Here is a 17521-nt window from a genome sequence, read left to right on the forward strand (position 1 = left end):
AATGACACAGGAACCATTGTTTTTACTTGCTGACCGAATTAGGTCTACACTATCTCTTAAATAGGTGTCACAGATTATGTTTTTTTTCTGTTTGAAATTGGTAGATTTTAATAATGTGTTGAAATTATTGTGTTTTAGCAAGTAGCTGGTGACCTTTTGCATTTTCTTTACACTTCTGGTTTAAGTTGGGTGTGAGAAGCCTGCTTGGGAATGTCCTAGCATGGCCAGAAAATTCCCTGCGCAGTCTTTTCCCGGAGCGTTGGGGTTATGAAAGGTCTCTGTTGGATTCCTTTCATGTTAATTTCTTAAATCTATTGTCATTTACGGCATAAATTCCTCGTCTAAATTTACTGTGGCGTTTCTGACTATCTCGGAGGAGACTGAGTAGTGGAACGTGTTACTTTTACACATAAACAAGAACGATCTATCACACTACTACACTTTAAAACATAGTTTATATGTAATTCATGTCACACAGTCTCATACGGAACCTACATCCGCTTTCTTTTATATACTGTATATGATAAGATACTGTCATCCCCCTTCCCTTCTGTGTGAGAGGATGAATGAGCAAATGTATTTCTAGTTGCATGCTTGAGGGTAGCAGACAAGGCTGTCTGCTAGAGGACAGTAGGACCAACGTCGGAACAGGTAGCTACGCTTTCTAAAAGCAAAGACGTTTCTATCCTTAGTATGGTCCTGTCCGTCCGTTGTCATGTTGGTATAGGAAGCTGCCCTTCTGGCCACTTCCGTTTGTATTTGTGCGCCACCCGTCAGGAAGGGACCAAGCAGTCGGTCCGTAGCGAGCGTCTGAAGTGGTAAGATCTCCGGCTAAGCGCGTGTCTGCTAAGTCCGTAGGACAATGGATTTCTTAAGTTCAGCCTAACTGAAAATTTAATCACCTTTATTTCAGGTTTAGCTCTAAAATCTCTAATGTTATCTTAAATTGCAGCGCAGTGTAATTCTCGTGTGAAGTTCAGATTATTTTCTGGTAGTTGCTTTGTCACTACTTTGTGAGTAAAGTGGAACCACGTGTTGATCAGTAACTCTAACTAAGATCAATCTTAAATGCGAATGGTTGTGTGATTATAACGTCTCGTCTTGACAATATTTTTCAATATAGCCCTCAGCTATTCTTTTTGGGAAGATTTCACAGAGAGTTAGTATGAATTTAGTATACCAGTGTGTGGTAATTACATGACGGACAGGATTGTGCTACGAACGTAATTTCTTTGGGTGAAAACTGAATCGGTTGGTTGTGGTTAATTTCCGCTTCCTTATCTTTCAATGTTCTTCGTGTGTTATTTTATGAATGCAGTGTTGTATGCAGTCTCCCAATCTTGGCTCCATATTTTATGTGTTCCGTAAGATTACAATCTCACATTTTCACAATCCTAAATAAGGCACCAGCTCAGTTATAACTCACGTTTAATATGCTGAAATTTCAATGATCAATCTTAAAATAAATTTCCAAATATAAACTGATTTCTTTATTTTATTTTAAATTCTCCTTCTTTTTTATATATATATATATATATATATATATATATATATATATATATATATATATATATATATATTACCGGTTGTTGTATGACTATTAAAAGATTATAATTAATGTTAGTCTGTTTTGGGAATTTGGTAAACCTAGACTAGTTACCTGGCGAAACAGTTGCGCAGTAATGCAAGGTTAACTTCCCCAGACAGCTCACAGCTTTTAACCCGCTATTATTGAATATCTGTACCCCTGTCATAGCAAATCAAAGTAACAAACTTATAACCTATGGCAGCGCCATCTAGCGGGCCACCCATAGCGCCATCTGGTTTCCCCCTTCAAGCTAGACAAGTTTCGTTCTTTGTAGTTTTTTCGTTTGACGCTTATTTCGTGAGATATTTGGCCTGGTTACGATCAATGGGCCACCCTGTATAGACGAGCGTGGCGAAACTGTATTTAAAATAACATTAATTTCGGAAACCAAGACGCATTTTTCCACTAGAATTGAAAAGCAAACCCGAAACGTGAGTAGCAGAAAAGCCCGTGGTAAAATTCCGGCGAAACTGCTGAATAACGAGATTAAATCGATTAAATAACGGTACCTACACAGTTAAAAAGGGAAAATATTGAAAGTCAAATTTTTGTTGCCTTGGAAGCCGTTAGACAGGCAATCTGCAACTGGCCCAGGGTTCCCGGCTAGCGGTATAATAAGATGGAAGTGTCATAGCCTAAAATACACAAGTCGAAGTCATTAATATGAGAACGCTGTGCAGCTGTCAAACAAACGGCCGGACTCGCTGACTGGACGTCTCATTGCATTATTAAAAAACAAAGTTGTTTGAGTCTCTTAATAAAGGCTAATTTGCTCTTAACATATGCACCAAAGAACGAATCACCGACATCTCCCCAATTAAATATCCTCCAATGTAATTATAACAAGTGTCGAATTATGAAACACGAAAACAGAGCATTGTGCACAATGCAGAAAAAAGTATCAGATGTTGCAGGACGTGTCATTTGCTCATACATAAACGTAACGATACGATTAACACAAGGGCACGAGAATGAATCAGTGATACTATTCCAATTTAAATGGGCGAGAATGGAATTTTAACAAATGACGTATATTATGATCGACGAGAATTAAACATTGTGCTGCTGCGAAGTATAGTGTACTTGTGCAGCAAGTATGATATGCACATACATAACAAAATAAAAACATTTTCTCCACGGGAAGAAATGTAAAAGATAATGAGAAATTGTTGTATTGAATGTAAAGTCTATAAAACGGTTTGTAACGTTGTAATACAATTGCTAAATTAGAAGGAATTCAATCATCATTTTTATCAGGGTAAACAGTAAGATGTAGTGAGATGTCTGGTTTGACAAACAATACGTTTCTGATGAGCTATTTCGGTAGATTAATTCCCAGTGTTTGTATATCCGGAAGCAGTTACTCAAAGGGAAACAAAAAAAAAAATTACGGAAAGTGCAATTTGAACACAGCTTCCATTTACGTAACGTTTTTAAATGTTTTGTGATTGGATAAGGTTTTCTGTGGCGTTGTTCTAAATTGATATATACACTCCTGGAAATGGAAAAAAGAACACATTGACACTGGTGTGTCAGACCCACCATACTTGCTCCGGACACTGCGAGAGGGCTGTACAAGCAATGATCACACGCACGGCACAGCGGACACACCAGGAACCGCGGTGTTGGCCGTCGAATGGCGCTAGCTGCGCAGCATTTGTGCACCGCCGCCGTCAGTGTCAGCCAGTTTGCCGTGGCATACGGAGCTCCATCGCAGTCTTTAACACTGGTATCATGCCGCGACAGCGTGGACGTGAACCGTATGTGCAGTTGACGGACTTTGAGCGAGGGCGTATAGTGGGCATGCGGGAGGCCGGGTGGACGTACCGCCGAATTGCTCAACACGTGGGGCGTGAGGTCTCCACAGTACATCGATGTTGTCGCCAGTGGTCGGCGGAAGGTGCACGTGCCCGTCGATCTGGGACCGGACCGCAGCGACGCACGGATGCACGCCAAGACCGTAGGATCCTACGCAGTGCCGTAGGGGACCGCACCACCACTTCCCAGCAAATTAGGGACACTGTTGCTCCTGGGGTATCGGCGAGGACCATTCGCAACCGTCTCCATGAAGCTGGGCTACGGTTTCGCACACCGTTAGGCCGTCTTCCGCTCACGCCCCAACATCGTGCAGCCCGCCTCCAGTGGTGTCGCGACAGGCGTGAATGGAGGGATGAATGGAGACGTGTCGTCTTCAGCGATGAGAGTCGCTTCTGCCTTGGTGCCAATGATGGTCGTATGCGTGTTTGGCGCCGTGCAGGTGAGCGCCACAATCAGGACTGCATACGACCGAGGCACACAGGGCCAACACCCGGCATCATGGTGTGGGGAGCGATCTCCTACACTGGCCGTACACCACTGGTGATCGTCGAGGGGACACTGAATAGTGCACGGTACATCCAAACCGTCATCGAACCCATCGTTCTACCATTCCTAGACCGGCAAGGGAACTTGCTGTTCCAACAGGACAATGTACGTCCGCATGTATCCCGTACCACCCAACGTGCTCTAGAAGGTGTAAGTCAACTACCCTGGCCAGCAAGATCTCCGGATCTGTCCCCCATTGAGCATGTTTGGGACTGGATGAAGCGTCGTCTCACGCGGTCTGCACTTCCAGCACGAACGCTGGTCCAACTGAGGCGCCAGGTGGAAATGGCATGGCAAGCCGTTCCACAGGACTACATCCAGCATCTCTACGATCGTCTCCATGGGAGAATAGCAGCCTGCATTGCTGCGAAAGGTGGATATACACTGTACTAGTGCCGACATTGTGCATGCTCTGTTGCCTGTGTCTATGTGCCTGTGGTTCTGTCAGTGTGATCATGTGATGTATCTGACCTCAGGAATGTGTCAATAAAGTTTCCCCTTCCTGGGACAATGAATTCACGGTGTTCTTATTTCAATTTCCAGGAGTGTACTTCGCTTTATGCTATTTTATCGCCACGGTTTCTTAATTAGAAAAACCAACAAGTAAAAATTAGAATAAGGTCAGCTATGAGAATGAGGTATGAGATCTGCAATATAGGTTTTATTTGACTTATTTCATTTGAAAAGTGTACGAAAGTAATAACTGCAAAACTCCCAACCCTTACACTAGCTTGAAGTTCTGGAATTCCTTCCACTGATAGCCTGTAGATAAGAATGAATTGTTTATTACACTGTTGTCCGACTTGTAACTTCTTTCAGTCTTACGTACATTTTCATACAAGATGGTAAGCCTTTTAATCACATTTTCTGCAAGACACACTTCTTTGCTCTTATGAAGATCTTGCTCTCTCTTCCGTATTCTTTCATTAAGACGAAGTTGGCTTCTTTAAATAATGCAGTAGGTTGGGGAAAACTCTTGGAACCTTCACGTAATTTTGGTAGAGTTCTTGGCTACTTCTACTCATTTACTTGCAAATCTTAAAAAGTATTGTTATTCATGCGCTCTTCTTCAAAATGTGTCAGATAGACCATGGCTCTCATGAAAATTATCAAGATTTTTCTCAGAATTGTTGCATGACTGTCCATATCTGTTGAGAACCAGAATACCATTGTGTCGGATGGGACGAAGCCGAAATTAGTATTCAACAAATTACAAAGCGAAATTCTATATGCGATACCAATCTGACAGAAAATCCTAAGAAGTTTTGGTCTTACGTTAAATTATTACATCGATCAAAGCAATCTGTCCACAGATTTTGTGACCATAATGACATCAAAACAGAGGATGACACAAGGCCGAAATACGAATCTCCTTTTTCAAAGCTGTTTCTCTGAGGAAGATCGCAATGCTGTACCTCATCTATAAATATAAATCATCACCGTAACGTCCAAATTACAAACCTCACAATAAGTGACCAGGAGACAGAAAATCAACTAAATTTGCACTACAGAGTAAAGAGCACTGGATCTGATGGGATACCTCCACATTGTTGTTAAGCACTGTCGGAAAGGCTTCTAAGGGTGTTACTGGGTAGGTTGTGCTGAGAAATAATTGTTTGAAAAAAAAATTGATACGGTGCGCCTTTCCCGAGTTAACTATTATTAAAGTTAACAAATCAGGCCATTGCGCGCATAGATTGAAGCGGCCCGCCCGACACAATTAGTGCCAGTTGTTCTCGTAGCAAAGCTGACAGCGCACGAGAGTACTCAGCCTTTGGCTCAGGTTCCGTCCTTACTAATGTCAGATTTTTGTATCGCTCTCTTAATCTGTCAACACCGTCTCCAGTGGGCCGCTTGAATCTGCACATGCAACGGCCTGATGGCGAACTTCAATGCTGATTACCTCGGGGACAGCGCAAAGGGTCCAATTATTTTCATAAAAATTCTTTCTCAGCGTAACCTAACCCCGCAACATCCTTACAAGCGTTTTTAGAGTATTTCTGACGACCCTGTATGACTCTACAGAGAGTATGCAAAAGAACCTGATCCTCCTCTAGAAACCGTGAATAGTAAGCACTCCGGAAGAATCAAGTGTTCTTAGTGATTGGAAAAACAAGACTCAGAAGGCAGTAGCCACCAGCGCTCAGGTTGATGCCATGTTCCTTCACATCCAGAAGCAATTTCGATACCGTTCTATAGAGACCCCTAATGTACAAAACACGAGTTCCCGGAATATCAGACCAACTGGATGGCTGAATTGACAAGTTTCTAGCAAAATGAACACAGCACATCATTTTTAATGGAAACAGATCTTCAGACATAAAAGCTAGAAGATTGTAGCAGAAAGTAGGAACTCCTGAAGAGGAATGACAGTTGGTGCTGGGATTGGCAGTTGACCCTCAGCATATACAAAAGTAATGTATTGCGTATCAGAGGGCAGATACAGCAGTATTGTGGTGATTAAATGATTGCAGAATAATCACTGGAAGCAGTAACATTTATTAATTATCTTTGAGTATGCGAAAGAAACGATCTAAAGTGGAGTGACCATACAAAGCTAATCATGAGTAAGGCAGATACGACAGATTCATTGGAAGAATTCTGAAGGTAGTATGATGTAGTTTACAAAATGCTCGTTTGAATAATTCTTGAATATTGTTTGTCAGTTTGGAATAAATACCAGGTAAGTTTCAAAGAGGGAATAAAGGAGATCCAAAGAAAAGCAGCATGTTTCACAACAAGTTAATTCAGTAAGTGCAAAAGTTCATGATGATACTTGTTCAACTTCAGTGGCAGACGCTACAAGACAGGTTTTCTGCTTTACTATCTGGATTATTGTTAAAATTTTGGGACTGTATGTAGCCAAAACAGTCAACCAATGTGTTGCTTCCTCCTATGTATATCTCACATAAAGAGTGTACGAGAGATCTGAACTCACTTGTAGGGTTACCAACAATCATTCCTCCCACAGACTGTCTCCTTCTACCCACAGACCATCTGCTTCTTCTTCTTTCGTTTCACCGTCTTTGGGGTACACTGGATCAATCATTTCTTTGTGCATTGTTCTTTTCTTAGGGCCCAGTATTTCTTCATTCTTTGTGATCTTCTTCTCCTCTCTTCTTCCGAGATGAAGGATTTGGACTTTTGTGTGGATTTGTCTTGGAACCTTATGTATTCATCTTTAGTAATTAATTTAGCAGTTCGATCAATAAGTGAATTTTCTAAAATATTTAATTCCACTAGGTCTTTCTCAGTTTCTTTAAATCAGTTTGGCTTCGTTTTTCGGTTACGGAAGAAGTCAAAGATTTGTTTAGTTAATCTGTTGGAATTCATTCTGATAAGATGACCATAAAAATTTATTCTCCTTTTTCGCATAGAATCTAAAAGTTTTTCAATTTTCTTGTAGAGTGTTTCATTTTTTATGTATATAATCTTCTTGTCTTGAAATTTTGGCCCAATGATTTTTCTTAAAATTTGTCTTTCCTTTCCCTCAAGTTTCTCCATTTGGCCTTTGAAATTCATGTTAAGTGTTTCTGCTGCATACAGTGCTTCTGGCTTAATCACTGTCTTGTAATGTGTAATTTTGAACCCCCATGAAAGGGATTTTTTGTTGTATGTATTTTTTGTTAGTTGGAAGGCTAATTCAAGTTTATTTTTTCTGGATTCCATTGCTTTGCTTTCCCCAGCATTCCAACTAATCCATTCTCCGAGATATTTGAATTCTTTTACTATTTCAATCTTCTGTTCTTAAATTTTGAGGTATTTACATGAGTGCTTGATGTTTGTCAATATCTTAATTTTTTTCAGAGGAGATGTGAAGACCAATTTTAGCTGCTTGTTTCTTTAGTTCAAGGATTTGCTCCCGTGCTTCTTCCATTGTTTCAGCAAACAGTGCCATATCATCTGCAAAAGCAATGCAATATACTTTAAGGTTCTTCTTTTTGCAACCCAGTCTTATACCACTCTTAATATTTGTGTTCCATTCTCTGACTATTTTCTCAAGCGCACAATTGAACAGCAACGGTGAGAGCCCATCGCCCTGTTGCACTCCCGTTTTTATTTCAAAGGGTTCCGATAGTTCGCCCATAAATTTAACTTTCGAAAATGTATTTGTAAGGGTCGCTTTTATAATATTAGTTGTTTTCTTATCCAAACCCATTTCTTCCAGGACTGATAACAGAGATTCTCTATCAGTCGAATCGTATGTTTTTTTGAAATCAATGTTGGAATGGAAAAAAATGGGCATTTAACAGCAGTACACAAAGAATCCATCTTATAGAGTATAGATGTACATGTAGATGCAGAAATGATTTTGGACATTTTGCCTTCTGCAAGACAATTATTTTTGTGTTTGGCCATATGATAGATGAAAATATCGTTTCTCTCATGTAATACATTTCGAATAAGCACAGTATACTGAAACAAAAATTGTAGCTGTTTAAAGTATAAGCAATAGAGGTATATAACAAAATATTTTGGCAGCAATAACAATTCTTATTATTATCAATCATTTTAATTATAACACAAAAGTTTCTTAAAATATTTTTAATAAGAGCTCTACAGAAATTCCTACAACAAAAACTGACCAATAATTCTCAAGTACAAATATAACTGAAATTACTTTTGGATAAAAATTAAGTAAAAATCAGATCTTTTTCAATATTGTTGCTGATGAGTGCTACACAAAATAATATAGAATGACCGAGAGTACAGGCAGCTGCTTGAGAAAGACTAAACACTAGTATTATTAAGAACTGTTCATTGAGGTCATTTTTGAAATTTCATAATCTGATTTCAACTAAGTCTATTGTACATCTTTCTTCAATACACACTTCTTACTGCTAGAAAAAATATAAAAATGTGTAAAGACCGAGACAGTTACATGAAGACTAAAAGCTATTATGTGAAAGAGTTGCTCATGAATCTTACCATGAACAGGTATTTTAACATCCTATATCACTTATACAATACACACATATTGTTTATATTAAAGCCTTTATAGACACTCCAACACAACAACAAATGTGTTCTGATATCGTGATGACTTTTCATTTACTGAACATTGCTAGATATAACGGAAATTTATTACTAACTTCAGTGTACAAAATACGAAAAAAAAGACAATGGTAAAATATTCACACACGAATTTTATCACCAAATGTAGGAATATATTCGTAAAATGAGACAGAACATCTATGACAAAAAAGTACTGTCAGTCATATCGTGTAACACTTATATAAAACAAAGCTGTTAAGAGATGTCTGAATCTTTTAAACACACAGTATATACTAAGTGACTGGAAAGTAGTGTATATTTTGGTATCACTTACAAAAGACATCGTAACTGTAAAAATTTTAACGGTATAACAGCAGGCTGCAATTTAAGCAGATTTTATGGTAAATTATTAAACATTTTAAACAAGAATATAAAGACTGAATAAGATGAAGTAAGCTGCACAGATCACATTTTTGCCCATAAAGAAATCAAAACAAAAGAGTTCAAATACAACCTGCTCATTTAGTGTTCCTAACAGTGCACATTTAGCCATTCTATGGAAATCTTTAATTCAACTAAAAAATCCAGCAGTAGTATACATAATACAAAAATTTACACAAAATGTCAATATCAAAAATTAAAATATGTAAATTCCAATTTACAAAAATATTACAACAGGAGTATTGTATTTCATCCAGATTATATACAATATACTCAGAAAACACTACAGGTTTACAGAAAAGCTGTAAAAGTACGAGAATTGTTGTAATAAACGAAAATCTAGCCCTGGAAGAAGGGGTGAGCACAATAACACCTACTAAAGGGTAAAAATACCCAGGGTGAAAATGACAAATGAGAGAAAACTAGACAATGAATTTGGACAAGAAATCTACGATTTTTTGTTAAATTCAATTCCTTGGAGTAAACACACAAGAATAACAACTACATCACAATACGTAGAACAACAGCTACAAGCATTATTGCACACCATTTAGAACTTTGACGATGAAATGCCAACTGAATCAAAGCTATTAGCAACAGAGAGGAATTTCTGTGAATATTCAACAATAATACCAAGAGAAGAAAAAACATGAAATGAAATAATCAAGGAAAAAGAAAACTCAGTGAAGTATTACTGATTTTATTGAACAGAAGCAACTTAAAAGACGTTGGTACATTAAAATGATGTAAGAAGAAAAATTTCCCAGATGTATACTGAACTGGATAGTGAATGGAAGGAAAAAAGAGGGCTTCCAACTAATACTATGCTAAGAGAGATCTGTTCGTCAATGAGGGACAAGAATATTCTGGACTTTTCTCAGAATATTTTCAAATATCAACAGTTATCTCAAGGGTGAAGTTATGAACTACATGAATCATACAACCCTCCGCTGTTAATTCCCACGAACTAAATTCAAAAGCTACATTCAACATAATTGTGAAATAAATTCGGAGCTGTGAACAGTTTAAATGGTTGGCAGGTGGGAAGGACAGTGGAGGGTGGAAGCCTGACAAGTGTATCATACAAAGAGGAATGGGAATTACTAACAACAAAAATATATACTGGGTGTCTCTCCTAAGAGTCGCCAGAACTTTATCTCTTTTGTTTGTGCAGATATCTGCAGTTTCCCTTTTGCAGTGTGCAGTGGGAGTCAATCCAAACGAATGCTGCCCATCATGTCTTTCAGGGAATATCCATTGTCAATGGAAAGCATTGATTTGTTTTCTGTTACAAACAAAATGATTTTCAAGGAGGAATTCGAGTATTGCAATATTCGTTTCATCGATATGTATTAACATGGGCAGTAAAACCAAAGAATAACCTGTACTAGCGACAGCGCTGCTCTGGACCACACTGGCCCCAACTACGCAGTAGCGCTGCCTCGTCGCAGCTGGAGTACTTTTCATTCATCGTGCTTTACTGCCCCTTTTAGTGCTTATCGATGAAACGAATATCGTACTAGAATAAATTGGGACACCTCTATCGAATGGGCGCATAAAATCTGCTTCAGAAATCATTTACTTTGTAATGGGTAACAAACCGACGCTTTCCGTCGACAATGGGCATTGCATGAAGGATGTGCTGAGTGGAGTTTGTTTGGGCTGACTACAGCTTCATATTGCTGACACGAAATAGCAGATATCTGTCGAAACACATGAGAAAATGCGCCTGACGAACTCCTAAGAGACACAACCTGTATAATGCAACTGCCATGATTCTTTCACAGTCTCGTCATTTCAGCAATTCTGTTCAGCACCACAGTTCTCACTTTTTCATACTGCTGCTCCATTGCAGGCAGACATACACTTGCATCCAATGTGACTATATGTGCTGGAGGATTTTGTACTAGCCACTGCTCATGCGCGTGGTGCAGATCTGTCAAATAGCCAAGTGAAACAGCTGTTTTCTCTTCAGGACGACTTCGTTGCACTACTCGCTCATAGGCAATCTCTGGTGGACACTTCAGGTACACTGGAAAGCCAAATAACAAATATGTAAAACGAGAAAAGTAATAAGTATATAATGAATACAGAAAGCTTAAAGAAGTGCATTCTTTTAGAGCAGGGGTGCACAACATAAAGCCTGTGGGACACATGCGGCCCGTTACGTCTCTCGCTATGGCCCGCGGGAGAGCCTTTGAAGATTGATCAGTTACATATTTTTTGATATAATTCTACAATTTTTTTAGATGAATCTACTACGATAATAAATCTCTATATCATTTAAAAATTCTTTGACTTATTAGCAATGGCTGTCTCTGCGACAGCTAAGTTAAAATAGGTTTAAATTATTAAACTTGTAAGTAATGGAAGTGCTTGCAAAAATTGACTGTTCTGTATTTGTGTCCAGTGGCGTTATCAGTAAGCAGCGCTCGGAACAAAGATGTACTGCTAATGCGCTCCATTGAACAGGTAGTACGCGCATCTGCCTAGTGGCGTACAGGTGGTGGCGGAAGCTGCTTGATCGGCTGCTACCCACAGGGCAAAGTCATGGGTATAAGCTACGGCAAATGCTGCATAGGCAATGTATATGACTGTTGCACCTTCAAGCGAAGAGCGAAGTGTTTCTAATACTTAAAGATTGTTGAAAGAGGGAAAACTGTCAAGCTACTGTACTGCAGTGCCTTTGTCCCCTGGTAAATGTTTATATCATTAGAATTGATTCATACATACACCATTGTATTTGTTGTACTCTTGTACATTAATATTGCTGACATAGCTTTGATTAAAGAAGAAAATTATTGTCCTCGGTAAAAAGTTCAAATTGAGACGAAAATATCACTTTACTTACAACTTGCGTCAGTTATCACGAGCGCCCTGCTTTTACACATATGTGTTTACGATAAAGTACGAGTTTTAATTATTGATGTTCACTTTAAGGTAGCCAGAAAAAATGGGTGACAAAAACAGCAAGCAAAAGTGTGTCTGAATGCAGTGTATTTAACACGCAGTGGACAAATGGGTACTTCTTGTACCGTACAACGGTCGAGTACTGTATCTGGTTTGCAGCTAATCAACTGCAGTTGTAAAAGAGTATAATATCAGACATCATTCTGAATCAAAAGATGCAGATTTGGCGAAGTTGGGTGATAACGAGAGGAAAATAAAGGCGTCAAATTTGCTAAAATCTTTGTCTAGTATCAGCAATTTTTCAAGAAAGCAAATACAGAGATTGAAGTGGCTACAAATGTAAGCTTCTCAAATTTTAATGAAATTACTGCTGCTGATAAATCTTTCATGGAAGGTGATTTCTTAAAAAAAAAAAAAAAAAATGCATAATGATCTCTGTATCAGAAATATGTCCAGAAAAAAATCAAATTTCTGAGAGCTTGTCCAGAATGACAGTTCAAAGAAGAGTGCACGATATCTCTACTAACCTTCATGGCCAGATAAGAAAGAAAGCTACAGAATTCAAGTACTATTCATTTTCCATGGTTCACAGTATTGACAAAAATGATACTGCACGGCTTTTAGTTTTCATGATGTAATTGGGAACCATGACTGTATTATTGTCAATATACTGTATTTTGATAAATGCAGCATTGGTAGTAAAGATTGAAAGCCTTTATTTTACAAATCGATTTCGGTCACTGTGTGACCATTATCAGTGCAAGCTATTCGAACCTTGTAGGCCTGTATCAAACAACACAACATTTTCTATGAGGTATGACATGTACGATGATGATTACTTCCTACACATATCTTCAGTTGTACTGCATACAATAATTTTATTTATTTATTTATTTACTTTTGCATCAGCAATTGCTAAGGTCACAGGATGGGCCCTTCCGTAACTAAAAAATTGTATGCAGTACAAGTGAAGTATGGTAATCATCATAGTACATATTACATCTCATAGAAAATGTTGTGTTATTAGGGTATGGGCCCACAAGGTTCGAATAGTTTACACTGGAGATGGTCTATGACCGAAATCGATCTGTAAGATAAAGGATTTCAATTTTTAGTTTTCATCCATGGTGTTGATAAAAATTTAAATACAACGGAAGAACTGGCAGGACCGTGTTGCATGAAAGGGCGAACAACCAATGGAGACATCTCTAACGAAGTGAAAAGATTTGTCACGAAGAAAATGGGTTTGACTTTTGAAAATATTGTGGCCATTTGCGCCGATGGATCACCTTCTGTGTGTGTGCAAAGAAGATCGAAGCAGTAGGCCTATCATTACTGGAATAATACGCCACGAAAACAAAAAGCAAATTCCACTATACGAGGATTGTTCATACACAAATGTTATGCAGCAAAGTTCTGGGATACGGCCATATCATGTCAACTGTGGTTTCTGTTATCAACCACAACCGAGCAGAAGGGCTTAAACACCGATTATTTCGTGGATTTCTTGAAGAAACAGTGGGATTTATTGCAGTATCATATGGACGTTACTTGGATAATTCGGCGAAAAGTATTGCAGCGCGTTTTTGCACTAAGAGAGGAAATAGTCGATTTTATGGAAAACGATACACAGGATCCTGTATTGAAAAGTAAGGCCTAAATCAATGACTGATGTTTTCTCAGTGATATGACGACTCACTTAAGCGAGCTGAACTAGTAACTACAGAGAAAGTCAGCTTTTATTTACCATCTGTTAGCAACAATACGTGCTTCAAAATGGAACTTGTGTCTTCAAAAACCAGTTGTTGAAAGGAGACATGACCCCGTTTCCTACTTGCAAAATAATTACCTCATATAAACACTCTGTTCCTGGAGGGAAATTTTCTCGCAACTTTGATAAATAAATTGAAGAATTCGACAAAACGTTTACGTTGTCAAAAGAGGAAAAAATAATGTTCAAGGTGGCTGAAGATCCCAGAAGAGATACCTGTGGACTTACAGCTGGAGATCACAGAAATTCAGTCTTCTCCAAACTATAAAATGAAGCACAGAGAATGTGGTCGTCTTGATTTCTATAAAAGCTTAGACAAAAATAAATTTAATAACCTAAGAGACGCAGCAATAAAATCATTCACCATGTTTGGCAGCGCTTACATATGTGAACAAACATTTTCTGTCCTGAAATTAAATAAAAGCAAATTTTACTCTTGTTAAACTGACGAACATTTAGAATACTTACTAAAAACACCAACATCAAATATGACTCCAGACTTTGAAAAACTTGTGGCTGACATGAGGGGCAATGTCTCACATTAAAGCTTCGTTTCCGTTTATTATCCTTTTATACTGTTTACATAAGTAACAGTTTGTCACATTAGTATGCTACTAAAACTGTCATTCCTCACCGTCAATAAACGTGTCCAGTATTTTGTAAGGAATGTATTTATTTAAGAGTTCAAAAATAAACTTTGTATACTTTCACCAAATAATACACTCCTGGAAATTGAAATAAGAACACCGTGAATTCATTGTCCCAGGAAGGGGAAACTTTATTGACACATTCCTGGGGTCAGATACATCACATGATTACACTGACAGAACCACAGGCACGTAGGCACAGGCAACAGAGCATGCACAATGTCGGCACTAGTACAGTGTATATCCACCTTTCGCAGCAATGCAGGCTGCTATTCTCCCATGGAGACGATCGTAGAGATGCTGGATGTAGTCCTGTGGAACGGCTTGCCATGCCATTTCCACCTGGCGCCTCAGTTGGACCAGCGTTCGTGCTGGACGTGCAGACCGCGTGAGACGACGCTTCATCCAGTCCCAAACATGCTCAATGGGGGACAGATCCGGTGATCTTGCTGGCCAGGGTAGTTGACTTACACCTTCTAGAGCACGTTGGGTGGCACGGGATACATGCGGACGTACATTGTCCTGTTGGAACAGCAAGTTCCCTTGCCGGTCTAGGAATGGTAGAACGATAGGTTCGATGACGGTTTGGATGTACCGTGCACTATTCAGTGTCCCCTCGACGATCACCAGTGGTGTACGGCCAGTGTAGGAGATCGCTCCCCACACCATGATGCCGGGTGTTGGCCCTGTGTGCCTCGGTCATATGCAGTCCTGATTGTGGCGCTCACCTGCACGGCGCCAAACACGCATACGACCATCATTGTCACCAAGGCAGAAGCGACTCTCATCGCTGAAGACGAGCGGAAGACGGCCTAACGGTGTGCGGGACCGTAGCCCAGCTTCATAGAGACGGTTGCGAATGGTCCTCGCCGATACCCCAGGAGCAACAGTGTCCCTAATTTGCTGGGAAGTGGCGGTGCGGTCCCCTACGGCACTGCGTAGGATCCTACGGTCTTGGCGTGCATCCGTGCGTCGCTGCGGTCCGGTCCCAGGTCGACGGGCACGTGCACCTTCCGCCGACCACTGGCGACAACATCGATGTACTGTGGAGACCTCACGCCCCACGTGTTGAGCAATTCGGCGGTACGTCCACCCGGCCTCCCGCATGCCCACTATACGCCCTCACTCAAAGTCCGTCAACTGCACATACGGTTCACGTCCACGCTGTCACGGCATGCTACCAGTGTTAAAGACTGCGATGGAGCTCCGTATGCCACGGCAAACTGGCTGACACTGACGGCGGCGGTGCACAAATGCTGCGCAGCTAGCGCCATTCGACGGCCAACACCGCGGTTCCTGGTGTGTCCGCTGTGCCGTGCGTGTGATCATTGCTTGTACAGCCCTCTCGCAGTGTCCGGAGCAAGTATGGTGGGTCTGACACACCGGTGTCAATGTGTTCTTTTTTCCATTTCCAGGAGTGTATTTTTGATTGTTGCTTACATTATATAGTCTACATCTGTACAGTACACCATCTATTTTTGTGCCACAGTTCAACGGAAATATATATTAAAATAATAATTAAATATTGGAATAATGGTTGATTTTTATTAATTTTAAAGACTGTATTCAACACAATTGACAAAAAAGTTTACTGTGGGCCACATTTTAGATTCTAGTTTTGCTTTGGCCCCAAACTACTTTTGAGTTGTGCAGCCCTGATTTAGAGAGTTTCATGTACTTACGAACAATTTAAAACTTGTAATGAAGCAAGACACAAATCAAGATTACTGGTTTTTAATAACCAGCGTCCCTCAGAATTTTCAGTTCTTTTAGCTGTCTTTTAGGTCTGTGCCCACATAGTCATCAACATACAGTTTCTAATCTTTATTACTTAATTCTTAAAATTTCTTAGCAATGCTTTCAAATGGTTTAGGTAAGTCAGGTATGACATATTGCTTAAGTACATGGAGAGCTATAAAAAGCAAGAGTGAAGATCTTAATTACACAATATATGGTAGTGTGTTAGGTTGATAAAAAAGAGGGAGTCAAATAGAGAGAGATAAAACAGTAATGGAAGGTATACACTACATATCTAGATAATTAACAGATTTACATTAGTGACAGAAGTACTGTCGATACACATGCTGCATAGGCCAATGAGTCAACAGTAGTTTTAAGTATTAACTTATGTAAATTATTGGCAGTTCAATTTACTAGTTTCTTACATCTAATTTTAACAGTATCTGACTAACTGCTAATAACTAGCATTACGTACTCAATTTCTCTTCACACACAGAAAGAAAGAGTTCCTTGTATAGCCTGTAGTCTCTTGTTGCCAGGACCGTCAGCACAGAGTTTAGAAGATAAATTTTTTAACGCCACCAGATGCCAAAGCAATATTACGGATAACTGCCTTTTTGCCACATCCAAAGAACAATTTGTTCACATCCTGCATGATTCCAATTTTACAAAGCAGTGACTCAGAAGAATGAGTGTGGTGTGGATGTGTCTGAAATGTGCATCACTGGTGTTACTGTGGATTCAAGTTTTCTGCTTTAGCAGCTCTTCATGTATGAAGGGTTGCTTGATATTCCTGTTGATATACTAGCATAATGCCAGTCTGCCCATTCTGTATTCCATTCATTTCTATCTAGGCATTTATACTTTTATAGGCAGTCATTCACCAATACTTTACGATGGTTTTCTTTCCCATCACATGTTGCCAGATTATCAAGAATTTTGGTAGATGTTCAGACATGTATTTTGATCTGTTCCCCATTTGATGCCAGTTGTTTCCAGTGTTACAATGGTCGTTTTCAAACATTTACTTACTAATTGTACTGTCTACCACTATGTGGAGCCCAG

At 39.4% G+C, this 17521-nt stretch overlaps 1 protein-coding gene across 5 annotated transcripts in view; it reads right to left on the bottom strand.

Moving 5' to 3' along the window:
- Positions 1 to 8486: 8486 nt before the first annotated feature.
- The window catches only part of LOC126175461 (thymidine kinase 2, mitochondrial-like), a 228140-nt gene continuing 219105 nt past the window's right edge, over positions 8487 to 17521 (bottom strand). For all 5 annotated transcript variants that reach the window (XM_049922273.1, XM_049922269.1, XM_049922270.1 and 2 more), the window contains one exon: positions 8487 to 11420. In XM_049922273.1, the coding sequence (XP_049778230.1) occupies positions 11170 to 11420 (251 nt within the window). In that variant the 3' untranslated portion in view covers positions 8487 to 11169. The remainder of the gene's footprint in view (positions 11421 to 17521) is intronic.

The sequence above is a fragment of the Schistocerca cancellata genome, chromosome 3 (assembly GCF_023864275.1).
Source record: "Schistocerca cancellata isolate TAMUIC-IGC-003103 chromosome 3, iqSchCanc2.1, whole genome shotgun sequence".
In the NCBI taxonomy this organism is placed as follows: Eukaryota; Metazoa; Arthropoda; class Insecta; order Orthoptera; family Acrididae; genus Schistocerca; species Schistocerca cancellata.